Raw genomic sequence first — 14,243 nt, forward strand, 5'->3', positions numbered from 1 at the left:
GAATTATCAGCATTCACTCTGCAATTTCCTTTTAATCTGCTTGCCATCCAGAGACAGCCATCAGCAAAGAATGGATAGCACGTTTTATCAAGCACATGCTCCCGATAGAAAACGTATCAATATGACGACACACGAGACAATACACGCCGCACCTAAGTTCTTTTTCGTTTTCTGTTTAATCAAACATTCAGCGGCGAATCCCAACAATCGATAGAACAATCTTGTAACTATCGAAGCTTGCACTTGGTATTTCGCCGGGAACAATAATGACGCGCTGCTTAACGAACCGCATGCCACTGCAAAGCAGCGAAATCTCAATTTGCCGTCCGCATACTACGGCCTTTTGGATCTCGTTACAACCAATTTGTCGCCTGCTGCTCATTGCACGTCGCAGCGTTTTAACTCGTAGTCAGAAGCACGTCATTAGGTGCTATGGATATCCAGCTGATAAATTTTTTCATGTCAAGCACGCTTCTCGCATTAGGGAACTGCCTTGACAACGGGCTCGCTCTCTTTCCGCCAATGGGATGGCGAACATGGCAGAGATTTGGCTGCAACACCGATTCGGTATGGCACTACGACGAGTGCATAAGGTAAGATGTTCACCCAGACTGTCTCTGGGTTTTCTCGCATCCTATTGCCTATGTTCTCTCCGGGTAATGACGCTCGCTTTCTCGACTGGAGTATGGTTAGGCTCGGTTAGGTTAGGCAACGAGGACTCGCACGACCCTCCGGTCGTGCGAGTCCTCGTTGTTCACTGAAAGTAAGGTCACGTGGCATGCGTAGCAACGAATGTTCGAGTTACAAGCAACTATGGTTACTTCAGCCTGGTCCCATTATTTTCCCTTAATAGTTTTCTTCACTTTACAGAATTACTTGTTTCATTAAACTGCTACGAACTCAGACGGTAGTGCAGAAGCATGTGGCGTCCTTGCAGAAGGGTTTACATCCGGGCCAGTTGGTAAATAGTTGAAGATAAAAACCAGTCACAAAAGACAAAGGACAAGAAGAGATGTTCACACGACAACGACTGGTGGTGTGAACATCTCTTCTTGTCCTTTGTCTTTTGTGACTGTTGTTTTTCCTTCATCAAATGTCTCGTCCTTATTTACACATATTGTCAAGGTGAGCAATATTGTAGTCAGGCTCCAGTGAACCTGGTTCAGCCATCACTAATGTTCGGTGGCCTCTCTGTATATTGTGCGCCAGCGTTCGTGTACTGTGTATAGCAACTTGATAATCAAGAGCTCTAAATAAATAAATAAATAAATAAATAAATAAATAAATAAATAAATAAATAAATGAGAACGCAAACGAACGGACAAATGATGTATCGTGCAGTGTATCTATTCAGCAAAATTGCGCCTGACGTCAGTTGTTCATCACTGCGGTTCCAGAATGTGAAGTAATAATAAAAAAAGCGAATAATTTTAAACCAAAGCCTCCTCATAAGGGTAGTCAGGCTGGTAGCTTAGACACTTGTGAGCTCACTTTCATGACAGTTTAGGCACTGGTGGGGCAGATCGAGAACGCGCGCTTGCGCATGGATCTTTTTTGTTTTCTTTTTCTACGTTAAATACTCTCCTGCGCCTCATTCCTTTGTATCTCGCGAGCGCTGTACTGAGCGGTTTATGTTAAATCTCCTGTATATCTATTTGATGAGTTGCAAGCATGCTTAATACGAATAATCAAGTGGAACAGACAGCACTGACGCAGAAATTTTCAAACAGTCGTGTTTCCTACGAAATGCGTGCCGACGACTTTACCATCCGTGCTCGGTGAAGTCGGACACTTCCGCCGCTAGGTCTCAGCTCTGAATCCTTTTGTTCGCCCGCCCAGTCACGAAGACGCTAACCTTTATCTCTGTTTGCGTGACGCTGAGACCACTAGCGCTTTCCATATAGCCGGCACTTCACGTCCCGGCAGAAACCCGGTTCGCTAAGCACAGCAGTTAGATGCGCTATAACCATTCGAGCATGGACTAAACAGTGACACGGGTAGGCTGGAAAACTGTTAGATACAAAGTACATAACCGTCGAAAAGTTCGTGAAGTACTCTAGGAATGATAACGCCTAATAAACCGCGAAAGGTAGCTATGACATTTACGTGCAAGAGCAACACACTTAGTTTAACTTATAACATTCTCTTCGAAACAGGATGCTATTTATGTTGGTCCAAAGTTCATCGTCTCTCTCTCTGCAAATTTGGGGTCCGCTGTGATCGTATGCGGTGGCCGGGACTGGCTGTTATCATGTGCCTGCGCTCTGAGTCTCTATATTTTCTTCGTATCCAACCTCCCCATCCTAAGCCCACCAATGTAGGCTAGCAGAGTTTTCGGTTCTGGTCACCCTCCATGTCTTTCTCCTTTCCTTAGTCTCTTTCCCTTACCGGTCACGATAAATGATGCAATTCGCACCACTGAGGCTAGTTCCCTGAGGTACATTACTGTCGTTAGCTGCTGTGCCGCATTTCGTTCTACCATATTTTTCAACGTGAAGAGGCTGTGTCCTGTGTCCGTTTGTTCACGTCCACTCAAAATGAACAGATGGTCACATTGTACCCTAACCTCATGCACACAGCCTTTCTTGCCTCTTTTTCTTCACGCTCTTTCATTTAATATCCTTGGACTCGCTCTTTTTCTTTGTTTCTTGGTTCAAGCATTTTTTCAAAAAATGAAACACCAACAGAGACAGCACACTAAGAAAGAACAAAGACAGGAAGCGCTTTGTCCTGTATTTGTTCTTTCTCAGTGGGCTGTCTCTGTTGGCGCTTCGTCTTTTGAAAGCTATGAACCAAGTAGCCCCACAACGCGTTCTACTGCAACTGGATCAAGTACTTTTGAAATTCATGTTTACAACTCTTGTCATGCAGCCAATCGCCGCTGTGCGTTTGTGCCCGATTTAGGAAGTGTATTGACAGTTGACATGGCGTCTTATGAAAGCGTATATAAGTTTCGTTCTATCTTTCAGCGACAATCTTATCTCAGACATGGCTGACCGTATGCTGATGGACGGTTACCGCCAGGCCGGCTACGAGTATCTGATTGTGGACGACTGCTGGAGTGATAAATCCAGAGATGCCCAGGGAAACCTAGTGGCTGATCCCGGACGCTTTCCCAGCGGAATGAAAGCTGTCGTAGACTACGTAAGCCCAGCACGTACACAGAATCCTTGGAGAATCCTGTGACAACCAAGTAGCAACTGAGCAAAATACGATTCATGTATCAAGGTTCAGAAATGGCGAGCAGGCTGATCTTTATACCGACAGCTGAGATTCGAAGCCCCAGACCACGAGCCAAAGATATGTGTCGACGCTACATTTTAAATTAGGGAAGCGGGTTTTGGTGACGGTATATTTCTGGTTGTGACTCGACTAGAGTGCGTAAAATATTTAACCTGGTAACTGTTTTATTATTATTTTCTTTTATTGTGGTGGAAATAAACTGTAATCCGCAAATGTTCCATCGCTACCAAAATGCATGTCATCGATGCCTGATTGTGTGCGAATGGAATGGAGGACAAAAAATACACTGCTTAAGTGCAACTTTCTGTAGACCGTTGTTTTGATTTCGTGGTTCTTGCCTTTCGTATGTTTATCTGAGATTGCTACTTTCTCCTGTGGCTGTTCAATATAAAAGGCGTTTTAGTTTAGCGTAGGCAGATTCTTTTTAAACGCATGTTCCGTAAAGCACAAATTTAATTATTCATCTGACAAGTGGTGACACTGGCAAGATAGATAGGGTTCCCCAATGGCAGAAAGTTTGGGAACAGCTAGAAGCACGGAGCCGCACTACGCTGGTTGAGTGCCGCTGGGTGACGTCAGCAGAACGTCGCCTCGAGGGGCGCGGTTTTGCGCTCGTTGCAGCCTCCCGGTTTTGGTTTCGCTCTCATAGCCGAATTTCGTCGTGCCACAGTTCCCTAGGTAATCACATTTTTCTTGATCAAAAAGTTGTCATGGCTTGTACGGAGAGCTCGCTTGAATTTCCCAATCACGATGAGCCCGCTGAAACTAAAAGTTCAAAAGTTATTGATAAGTTTGAGATAAAGGGCGACTAATTACCACGTGTCACCCATCATCCCGTGGTCACCTCCAGTAATGGCATGTGTCCGAAGGAACCGTCCTTTTATTTCGAAGGGGCTTTTTTTTAATATTACTTAAGCCTTCGTAGAAACAGCCTGTATATAGCAGAGATTTCATACTCTTATTATACAGCTGCGTTTTGGCGTGCACTCTATCCTACATCAACGATTTGGTCTTGCATATGCGATGTTCGTTACGCACATTTCTTCTTCATCAAGGTACATTCCAGGGGCCTCAAGTTTGGCATAAACGCGGGCATTGGAACGAAGACGTGCAATGGGTATCCGGGAAGCCTCAATAACTTCGAGCGTGATGCCAAGACGTTCGCAGACTGGGGCGTCGACTTCGTCAACGTAGATGGTTGCAACATGAACCCCAGGAAGATGGATGAACGTAAGTGTAAACGCGGAAAGGGGCCCACGTTGCGGTGGCTATGGGTGAGCTGCTCTCGTGCCGGGGCATCGCACCAAGGGGACGACCGTGACCCCAAGGTCGTGTCCATATCCCCCACTTAACACACCCTCCTCCAGTACTATCGGCTATGGCGCCGCCTCTACCCCTCAGCTAACAGAACGCTCACTAGCGAAGCAGTGGATTTGGGATGGCTGCTACAAATCAATAGTTTCCCAAACTTAAGCCTATATAATGCATGCCTTTATACTCCTACAAATGCCTCTATTGCGGCGAGTACGTATCCCTCTATCACTTTACCTCGGCATGCCAAAATACGCCTTCCTGTATCTTTATAACTCCGTTTACCTCTTTGCAGGGTAGCAAACCGGACTAATTCTGGTTAACTTACCTGCCTTTCATTTGTCTCTCTCTCTCTCTCTCTCTCTCTCGGTGATTCAAGCAGTCTGTGATGACCTTGCCTCTTGCTCCTTTATTCCGGAGCCGTGAACGGTTGCTCTGAACTGATCCTGTGAGCATCTACGTAAAAAACAAAGTGGGCACTCCAAAGAAAGGTCAGCTGCTTATATATTGGCGTTAATGTAGGAGCGGTTCTTAGTTTGGCTTCTCTTTCACCAGATAGGCAGTTAATACCCCAGATAGACAGATTACTACGAAGTTGCGCCATATGCGCGGGCGAAGGTGCAACATAGGAGGCGAATCAGGCGGAACGGCGTAGCTGCATGGGCGGGATTTCGAAACCGATTCGACGATTGTGATTGGTCACAATAGTCATCAGATTCCCTAGTCTAGTCGCCTAGGGAAGACGACGGAATTAAAAGCAAAAACCTTGGTGTAGAGGTGGTTGACGTGTCCTGATATGAACTCAGACGTTTAATATGCTGCTACATGGAGTGGGCTTCCGTATTTGGTGCCAGTTTAAATAATGTAAATTGAACCCTTTTTCCTTCACTCCTACTACCGGACTTAATGGGCCGGGTAGATTCTGTCCCAAAAGCCACTTCGAGGCACAACACCGCGCTAAGCTCTCAAATTAATGTTTACAGAACTTATTTTTTTTTTCAGTGTATTCAAAATTTGGACGAGCTCTGAATGCTACTGGGCGACCGATGCTCTACTCTTGCGAATGGCCAATGTACCTTGCGCAGTCCGGTATCACAGTAAGTTTGGCTTCTATACATCTGTGTTGCTGTATACATCTTACCAGACGAAGCACTCATTACTACTGCCAGACATGTTGCAGCCGCAATATGCTTCACTAAGCAATTTATTACCGATGAACACATTATATGCAATAGTGCACGTCCCCTGCGAGTGTTCTCGAGCTTATGTATCTGTGAATAAACGTTCCCGTGTTTCGGTAATAATCTCCTATTAATATATAGGGTGTCCCCGCTAACTTTAGCCTGAGTTTAAGAAGTTTGCAAATGCCACATAGCGGGACAGAACAAAAGTAATGTTGTTTGCCGTCGCTTCAAGATACTCAAACTTTTTTTTAATTCCGCCTAAGTAGATAATTAATCTTAAATAATAAATTAACATCTAAAATATTATAATTTGATTAGAAGTGTCAATGAGAAAATCGTAGAGCGACAGGAAAAGCTCCCGATGCAGCTTTCTGTTCTTCATTACGTGCTACATAAAGGTGTGGTTGCGAGCGTGAAAGAAGCCCGCGAATTCACGCAAAGTGCCTCGACCGGCCGGTCGCGCGGCAATTCTGCGTGCATTTGCGGGCAACCTCGTCATACCGCAAACTTATCGTGAGCAGGCTGTCTCTATAATCTGGTACCTTTCGCGGAAGCACGAAGGATATATAAATACGTGGTTTAGTAAAAGATTAATACCATTTGTTTCAGCCCGACTACGAGAAAATAGCCGGGACATGCAACATCTGGCGAAACTTCGCCGCTGTGACGTACAACTGGAGCCAAATATACGATGCGGTGCTGTATGAAGCCAAACATCATGACCTTCTGGCGAACGTCACAGGTCCGGGCGCCTGGACTGACTACGGCGCGGTAAAATTCCGTATAGTTCTTCTGTATAGCAACCACTCCATTGTCGATATACATCAATCGCATTCTTAGTATACAGAAATCACAGCACGATGCGCTGCTTGTGAATATTCTAAAACGCATCTGTGCCAGTGCAGGTCGTTTTCACGGAGCGTGCATCAACATCGCAAAGTCTGAAGCCGGGGTGAACTTTAATCTCTTACTTTCGTCGTCTGGCCATGAAAATGATGCGCACTTAGCCAATCGTCTGCTATATCTAGCGAATTTTTTTTTGCCTGTTCTGATGCAATAATGCTCTTTTAGCGGTTGGCCGAAATTTCTAAGATTCTTCAGCCCATTATACATTAGATTCTGGGACCTTGTGTGACGTTTTAGCGCAATGCTTGCTAAGAAAAAAAAGAAAGCATTGAATTCTATACAGTTATACTTGCCAATACTACGATTTTACTATGAGGCACGCCGTAGTGCGGAAGTCCGTAATAACTTTGACCATCAGTGGATCTTTAACATGCCCCCAATGCACGGGACACGGGCGTTTTCGCATCTCGATGCCATCGGAACGCGGCCACCGCGGCCAGGGTTTGATCCCGCGACCTCGAGCTTAGCAGCGCAACGACACAGCCGCTAGGTCACTGCGGCGGCTGAAAGGCTGTATTGACGCAGGGTTACTAAAAGCTCTGCCTGTGCCCGATTTTTATCTGCTGTACGTTTCACCGATAACTTGTATAATTGTCGTAGAGTATCAAATGAAAATGGAAATACATAATCATTTCTTATTCACATTGTTGCAGGGTGGGGCCTCAAGACAGTTTCATCAAAGTGTAATTGTATGAGAGTATCTAGAGCCGTAGCCAGCGGCGTCGCGTCTCCAGAGCTCCCAACTAACGCTAGTCGCGAACAATACTTGAACAAGTAGGTCACTCGAAATTTCTGTGCAAGATGCTTCCACTTGACAGATCGCACAAGAGTACGAGAAGCGTGCATTTGTGAAATATACAGAGGCAACTTGAAAGAATGAACGAACGAACAAACGAACGAACGGACGAACGAAAGAGAAAGGCTTGCCAGCTCCCTTTTCTTGCTCTCCTTTTAAAAGCACAAAGGCTATGCCAATCATAACCGTCGTGACACGTCCATAAGCCGTCCTTAATATATCTCGAAACCGCGCTTGTGCAATCTGGTAGTTGAACGTATATCATAGCAGCCTTGAGCGATGTCGCAAGGTGGTTAGCCAAGACGTCCTAGATAAGAAAAGGCTAGAGGGTTCTGGCCGTTCTAAGAGCGATGTCAATTTTGTAGGCTTAGGCTTTCGTTGGAAACCACAGCACAGGAAAAACGAAAGAGAAATGTAAACGCGTCGGCGCTCTTCTCCCGTGGCAATGTATGGGCCAGTGGCCTACTTGTGGTGAGGTCAGAGCATAAAAAACATAAGCATTTTGCTTTGTGCGTTGGGCTAGCTGGCTTATTTCGTTGCGATTGCTATTATATGGACACTACAGACGCATTTCCGCCGCCGTCGTCGTCGCAGTCATCGTGGTGCTAGATATAAAGTCCAAATGCGATTACATCGCGGCCGCGTGCCGTAGACTGTGGTTGCGAATGAAAGCGTGCGAGGTTGAGCCGAGGATGGTGGCTCGTTTCGCGCACGCTAGACACCGGAGGGGTGCGGCTACTCAGGCGACGGCTGCTCAGGTGTGTTGCGTTCTCACCGCTTAGTTCGCGTTGCAGCTACAGTCATCACGAAGAGCACTCGCTGCTGCTGTCGCCTTTCCTCACCCCAACGTTTTGACAGTAAGTGTCTGCGGCCATCGAGCGTGATGTCTTCACGTTTGCCTGTGCGCGCGTGACACTAGGCTTGTTAATTTAATTAGTAAGCGAATGTTGACAAACGCTTACGGCTGATAAACTACTATCCTTACTTAAATTAAAAAAAAATTAAATTATGGTGTTTTACGTGCCAAAACCACTCCTTGATTATGAGGCACGCCGCAGTGGGGGACTCCGGAAATTTCGATCACCTGGGGTTCTTTAACGTGCACCTAAATGTAAGTACACGGGTGTTTTCGCATTTCGCCCCCATCGAAATGCGGCCGCCGTGAATATCCTTACTTCGTACAGCTGTCTAATAATTTGCTATCGCAACCGATGCTCCGCCTATCGGGCGAAACTGCGACTTCTCTGTTTTTTTGTTGGTGCGCGGTTATATTACAACAATTGGATCTTTTTTTCATTTTTTTATGTTCGACATTGGTTTCGCGGCGTCTCCCCCTCGATTCCTTCCATTACGCTATCGTCATCAGTCCACTTTCTCATCCTCAGTTTAACTCTCACCCACGGAGCAAGATAGACAGGAGCGCCGACTCGCTTGATAAGGCGTTCCACGTAGTGTTCAGCTACGGTTTAACTCGAGCGTCATTTTGTGACGAGGATCGTAGGTGCCGCTGGATTTAATTGGCCTCGTCTTGAGCGATATCGGCGGCGGCCAGCTGCGGCTGCTGGTCTCGGGGTGAGGATCATAAGAGGCTTTGAAAGCTCGATCAACAGTTTGCCAAAGGAACTGTGCGCGCTTGCCGTTGTGATGCGCTCGTTGCTCTATGCGCAGTGGGTGTGAGCTGTGGTGTGCTCGCGCAAGCCCATACCAAGTGGTAAAGCGCTGTGCTTTGATCGCAGTGTGGGCATTTATCGGAATACAGCTCAGGGTGTATGCCGTGGTAGAGACTCAAATGTGGATATGCGTTTGTTTACGGCTTCCTCTCGCGTCAGAGCATTATGAGGCGGCAATGGGAGGTAGTGCTGTCCAGCTCAGACTCGACGGACCAGCTCAACCTGGTCAACCGAGCGAGAAGGGCAGCTAACGCCGCCGGACTACTGGACTGAGGGGACCACCCACTGAATAGTGGAAGGGCTACCTACGCTCGTGTGCTCTCTTTTATAAAGTTTACTCTCTCTTGCTCTATGCGCTTGCTTGCTGCCGCATCTGAGATGCGCGACATGCATCGAGCATGTCATCCGCCACCATTCGAGCACGCAGAGCTACGAGAAACTCAGAGTAACACGTTGGCGGAAAGCAATCTTGATCACCTTTCCTTAATAAGCACATGCTCCTATGTGAACGAAAGAAAGAAAAAATAAAGAAAAACTCTAAGATTACGCACTGGAATTTTACTAGCAAATGGTGCAAGGTAGCTTGTTCATAATTTGAGCTTGAAATGAGTCCTTCATATTAAAAACGACAAAGGCAGTTTTCTCGCAAAGGAGAATACCAGCTTCCCTCCACCATAAAGCTTTCCCCGTGCACGGAATTAAATACTCACCTATAAGTACGGCAAGAGAAGTCTTATTGCGCATTTGGTGCGATGAGTCACGGCAAAAACAAATCGTATGCGACTGTTTTCTATGTGATAGCAACATCGGTTCACCTACAAAAGGGCCATGCAAGCGCAACAGCACATTATTTCGACTTCAGTGCATCGGCTTGCCGTCGTCCAGCACTCTACGGCCCCTTTTACGACTAATGCAACTTCTCAACCCATGTGGCAGGCTTTTTTTCCTACTTTATTTGCCTGCACGCCCTAAAGCTATCATTTAGTTTTGGTTGTCCGCATTTTGCACGTTTGTCGATAGCATCCGAGGCTGTGTCTTTTCCAGTCACATTTTCAAGCGAACAGCGCGCCGCAATAACATCGCGTCTCAAGGGGCGACACGGTTCTCAGTGGGCCTGACATTTTTTGCTGCTTATGATGTCTTCAACGTGATCAATTTGTAACTTGACCACAAGGCGGCGTGAAATTTTATTACCGCACACAGGGAAGAGCGAAAGGGATGAGAGTGCCTCAGAATGCGAAGGTGGGAGAGGAGGCAAGCGGAGTCAAAAAGCACGGCGGAACGTTGGGCGTGTTTTATCTCTTTGACACTAGCTGCCCGCAGCAAATGCATTGCAAGATAGGCAAGTCGGCGCTTCTGTCTTACTCCGGGCTCTTACCATATATAGGGAGCCAGTGCTTGCCAGCAGGTACTACGGCAGTTTGACTGCGCAATTGAAATATGCAGCATTTAGGCCGTCCGCTATGTGCTGTGCACGTAAATGACACGACAGGTTGAACGACAACAGGCGCGCGCCTTTGTCAATGTTTGCTTTCGTGCGATGCACCCAGCCAAGCTCTGTTATTCATGGCCTACACGGACATGCACGTTACGAGCGCACGCGCTCCTACGTTCTAGCATGTCGGTGCCCTATTAAGTCAGAAGCTGGACCAACGATCTGTACAGACATGCCCTCAAGATGACTGGTGAATTTGTTGGCTCGAAATTGCAGCACGTGCTGCTGAAGACTCCTTCCTCCGACCGCTAGGCTGTGTGCTACGGCACTTCCGTTTGCACGCGAGTGTTCAGCGGTGGTTTCGTGTGGCGACGAAAACGAAATCCGCTGGCATCGAGCTCATGCCCCAGCGGCAATCTGCAGTTCGGAGCCGGAGACACATACCGCTCAGCTGTCGCGCAAAATTTATCTGTTGCAATTTGCGCGGAGTTCTCGTGTGTCACGCCGATTTCTGAGAGTGGTAGTGCCTACGCATGTATTTCGGAGAGCGTAGCAACGGATTCTGTAGAAGACGAAACAAAGAAGCCCGCAGGTATAGAGCCTGCAGATGTCGCCGTAAATGAGTTCAGAGCAGAAGGAATCACCGAAGTCTGTTCATTCGTTTATTCTCTTTCGTTTTCAAAAAATCAGTTTAGCTTTATTTAGCGTTTCCCTTTACGCAATGTGTCAAAAGTTGCTGCACGTTCTCTACCTACTCCCACCGTCCGAAATATGGAGGTTTTCTTTTTTTACCCTGATTCTGCGACCTAGTTCCTGCCTTGTTTTTCATGAATGAGAATCTGTAGAAGACGAAACAAAGAAGCCCGCAGGTATAGAGCCTGCAGATGTCGCCGGAAATGAGTTCAGAGCAGAAGGAATCGCCGAAGTCTGCTCATTCGTTTATTCTCTTTCGTTTTTAAAAAAATCATTTTACCTTTATTTAGCGTTTCCCTTTACGCAATGTGTCAAAAGTTGTTGCACGTTCTCTTCCTACTCAAACCGTCCGAAATATGGAGGTTTTCTATTTTTTACCCTGATTCTGCGACCTAGTTCCTGCCTTGTTTTTCATGAATGAGAAGCTTCAGCTCGAAACTTTTCTATTCAAATAGATGTGGAACCCAAAAAATTCCATTTGGTCAGCGCTGAACCGAATTCGATAGGATTAGTATCATTTCAAATATATTTTTATTCAGTGTTCGGAAAAAAATGATTTACGCCTTTGGGCCTAACTAATTCAACAAACAATGGCCAAAATTCAGAAAAATAATTTACAACTTTTAAGAATAAACTTTAAAACTCTCTACATGGGTCTAAAACACGCTCTTAGATATCACTGTAATTTAAATTTTCCTTTTAAGTGAATAAAATTTTAATAAGATTGGCTCAGTGGTTTGTAATTCCTCATTTCACACATAATTACAGAGAAAAATTAAATGTGGTTCTGAATGAAATGTTCCCCTGAACTGCACATGTGGCTTTCAGGAGTGTTTTACCGGCGGCTGTTTTCAGTTACAACAAAATTCTACACAAAGTAATCTTTGCTCGAGAAACTACACGGTGATGGTGGAAATCAGAAATTGCGTGATAATCACTGATTTGTTTACCTGAGTTGTACACTTTTTACTTTATTAAACAACTATGAACTAGGAGTATGGCTAACCCTGTGGAATCACTCTCGAACACTTCGGCAAAGTAAAGATAGAAACGGTCGCCGTTAGTTGTGTACTAACCGAAACACCGATGGATGTGATTAAGGGATGCTTCTACAACTACTCCACAAGTGCTTTACATTGCCGACAAGTTCGATCACACATGAAGTCGGCAGTCCCGACTCAATGACTGTGCTAAGCAGCTCCAATGACGTGCACCCTGACATCTTCACCATTACTGTGCACTGCTCAGTAACTGCTGCCACTGTGAGCCTCTGCAAGCGGGGGAAGTCATATACCAAGCAGTGGCTCTGCTTATATGGTATTGATGATCTGGTAAAATTTAGTCTTCAACAGCACCACTTAAGACAGTAAAAGAAGACAGGAAGTTTGCTGTCACTATCTTAAACGGTGCTGTTGAAGATTGATCGTTACCAACTTGCCCTACTTGCGATCCTAAAATCGTAAAACTTGTAATTCTCAGGCGCGTCAGAATGCACGAGTCAGGAACCCTTTTTCGGGTGTTTAAGCCTTTGGAAAAGGGGTGGGTGTTGAGTGGACGGGCGTACGCACACATACGTGGCAAACGTTTCATCGCAGCTGGTGCTGGGCAACTACGGTCTGTCCGAGTCCCTGCAGCGTTCTCAGATCGCGTACTGGGCCGTGGCGCCCTCCCCAGCGATCCTGTCGGTGGACTTGCGCAGCGTGGGCTACGCAGCGCGCTCCCTGTTGCTCAGCCCGTTCGTGATCGCCGTCATCCGGGACCCACTGCGAGCCAAGGCAAGCCGACTTCCACAGGTGACAACCGCAGTAGGCGAACGACTTGTAGAGAAATCCGCAAAGTGCATGTAGTTTCGGGAAAGATATTCGACAAAACCCACCTCATGACGACTGTGGATGGTAACGCGTTAAGCATTGAATCAATATAGTGACACAACGTATGTGTGGCTGACGCAAGTGTGATTAAACCGCGCATCGAGGCACAGTTGCCATCTTTTGCAATCTGGCACAGTTTCCTTTTTTTTGCATTTTTGGCAAAAATATTAGTTGTGTCCTTTCATTCTTTCTTTAACGAACCAAAGTTGGCCAGGAAATGAAGGAATAGAAAGAGGTCCCATGGCAGTTACGGAGTGTGTGGAAGTTCTTGTCAGCGAAGAGAAATTCTAACATGACATCAGAGGAAAACCCGCTGGATGAAACGACCGAGTCAAGCGTTTGTCCTTTTGTTTAGTTGCGTCGTATATTCGAATTTAGGTTCATTGACAAACGAAAAACAATAAGCGATCGCATTCAGCACTAAGGTCTGCCACTTCCGGGTGTTCGTGAGATCCTTTTCTCGCAGGTCTACGATGCAATATTAACAGGCGTGCCGAAGTTCAGCGCATCGTTCTGAATTCTCTCAAATCGATCGGGCTCCTTGTTGGCATCGTGTAACTTTCAGTGAATAATATCCCATTCGCGTCGTCTTATATCCACCTGTGCCACTTATATATCCACCTATGCGCCTTCGCATCTAAGCTTTCTTCTGCTTCTTCTTCTTCTTATTATTATTATTATTATTATTATTATTATTATTATTATTGTTATTATTATTATTATTATTATTATTATTATTACTTACATATAACGCCCATTCAGATTGCTTGGATATCTTCATGCCTAAGTTTAATATTTTCCTGAAAGGAGTAGCGGAGATATTTCGATAACTGAATAATAACTCTCATATTTGTTGTGTGTTCCATCATTCTGTAATCCTTTCTTCTGTTTCTCCACTTTTGCATTGTGTTCTCTTCGTGTACACATTTTATGCTCTATAAAATCTGTATTCGCGAAATTATTATTCTTATGTTTATGAGTGCGGGCGTGTATACCTGTGTATGTCTGTGTGTTTGTGAGCTTGCATTGTTCTTCGTGTGCATTGTTTTTCTGAGTGCGCCAGCACGAAGACCCGCGAGGTTGTTCCTTGGCACTTTAATAAACACCTTTGATTATTATTATTATTATTATTAT

The 14,243-nt window shown here is 45.7% G+C and overlaps 1 protein-coding gene across 1 annotated transcript in view; it reads left to right on the plus strand.

Moving 5' to 3' along the window:
* The first annotated feature begins 261 nt into the window (after positions 1-261).
* LOC126535995 (alpha-galactosidase A-like) overlaps positions 262-14,243 on the plus strand; it is a 15,162-nt gene continuing 1,180 nt past the window's right edge. The window contains exons 1-6 of the mRNA XM_050182875.2: positions 262-593; positions 2,970-3,144; positions 4,299-4,473; positions 5,557-5,651; positions 6,348-6,509; positions 12,834-13,031. Coding sequence (XP_050038832.1) covers positions 433-593; positions 2,970-3,144; positions 4,299-4,473; positions 5,557-5,651; positions 6,348-6,509; positions 12,834-13,031 — 966 coding nt within the window. The 5' untranslated portion in view covers positions 262-432. The remainder of the gene's footprint in view (positions 594-2,969; positions 3,145-4,298; positions 4,474-5,556; positions 5,652-6,347; positions 6,510-12,833; positions 13,032-14,243) is intronic.

The sequence above is a fragment of the Dermacentor andersoni genome, chromosome 4, assembly GCF_023375885.2.
Source record: "Dermacentor andersoni chromosome 4, qqDerAnde1_hic_scaffold, whole genome shotgun sequence".
NCBI classification, from domain to species: Eukaryota; Metazoa; Arthropoda; class Arachnida; order Ixodida; family Ixodidae; genus Dermacentor; species Dermacentor andersoni.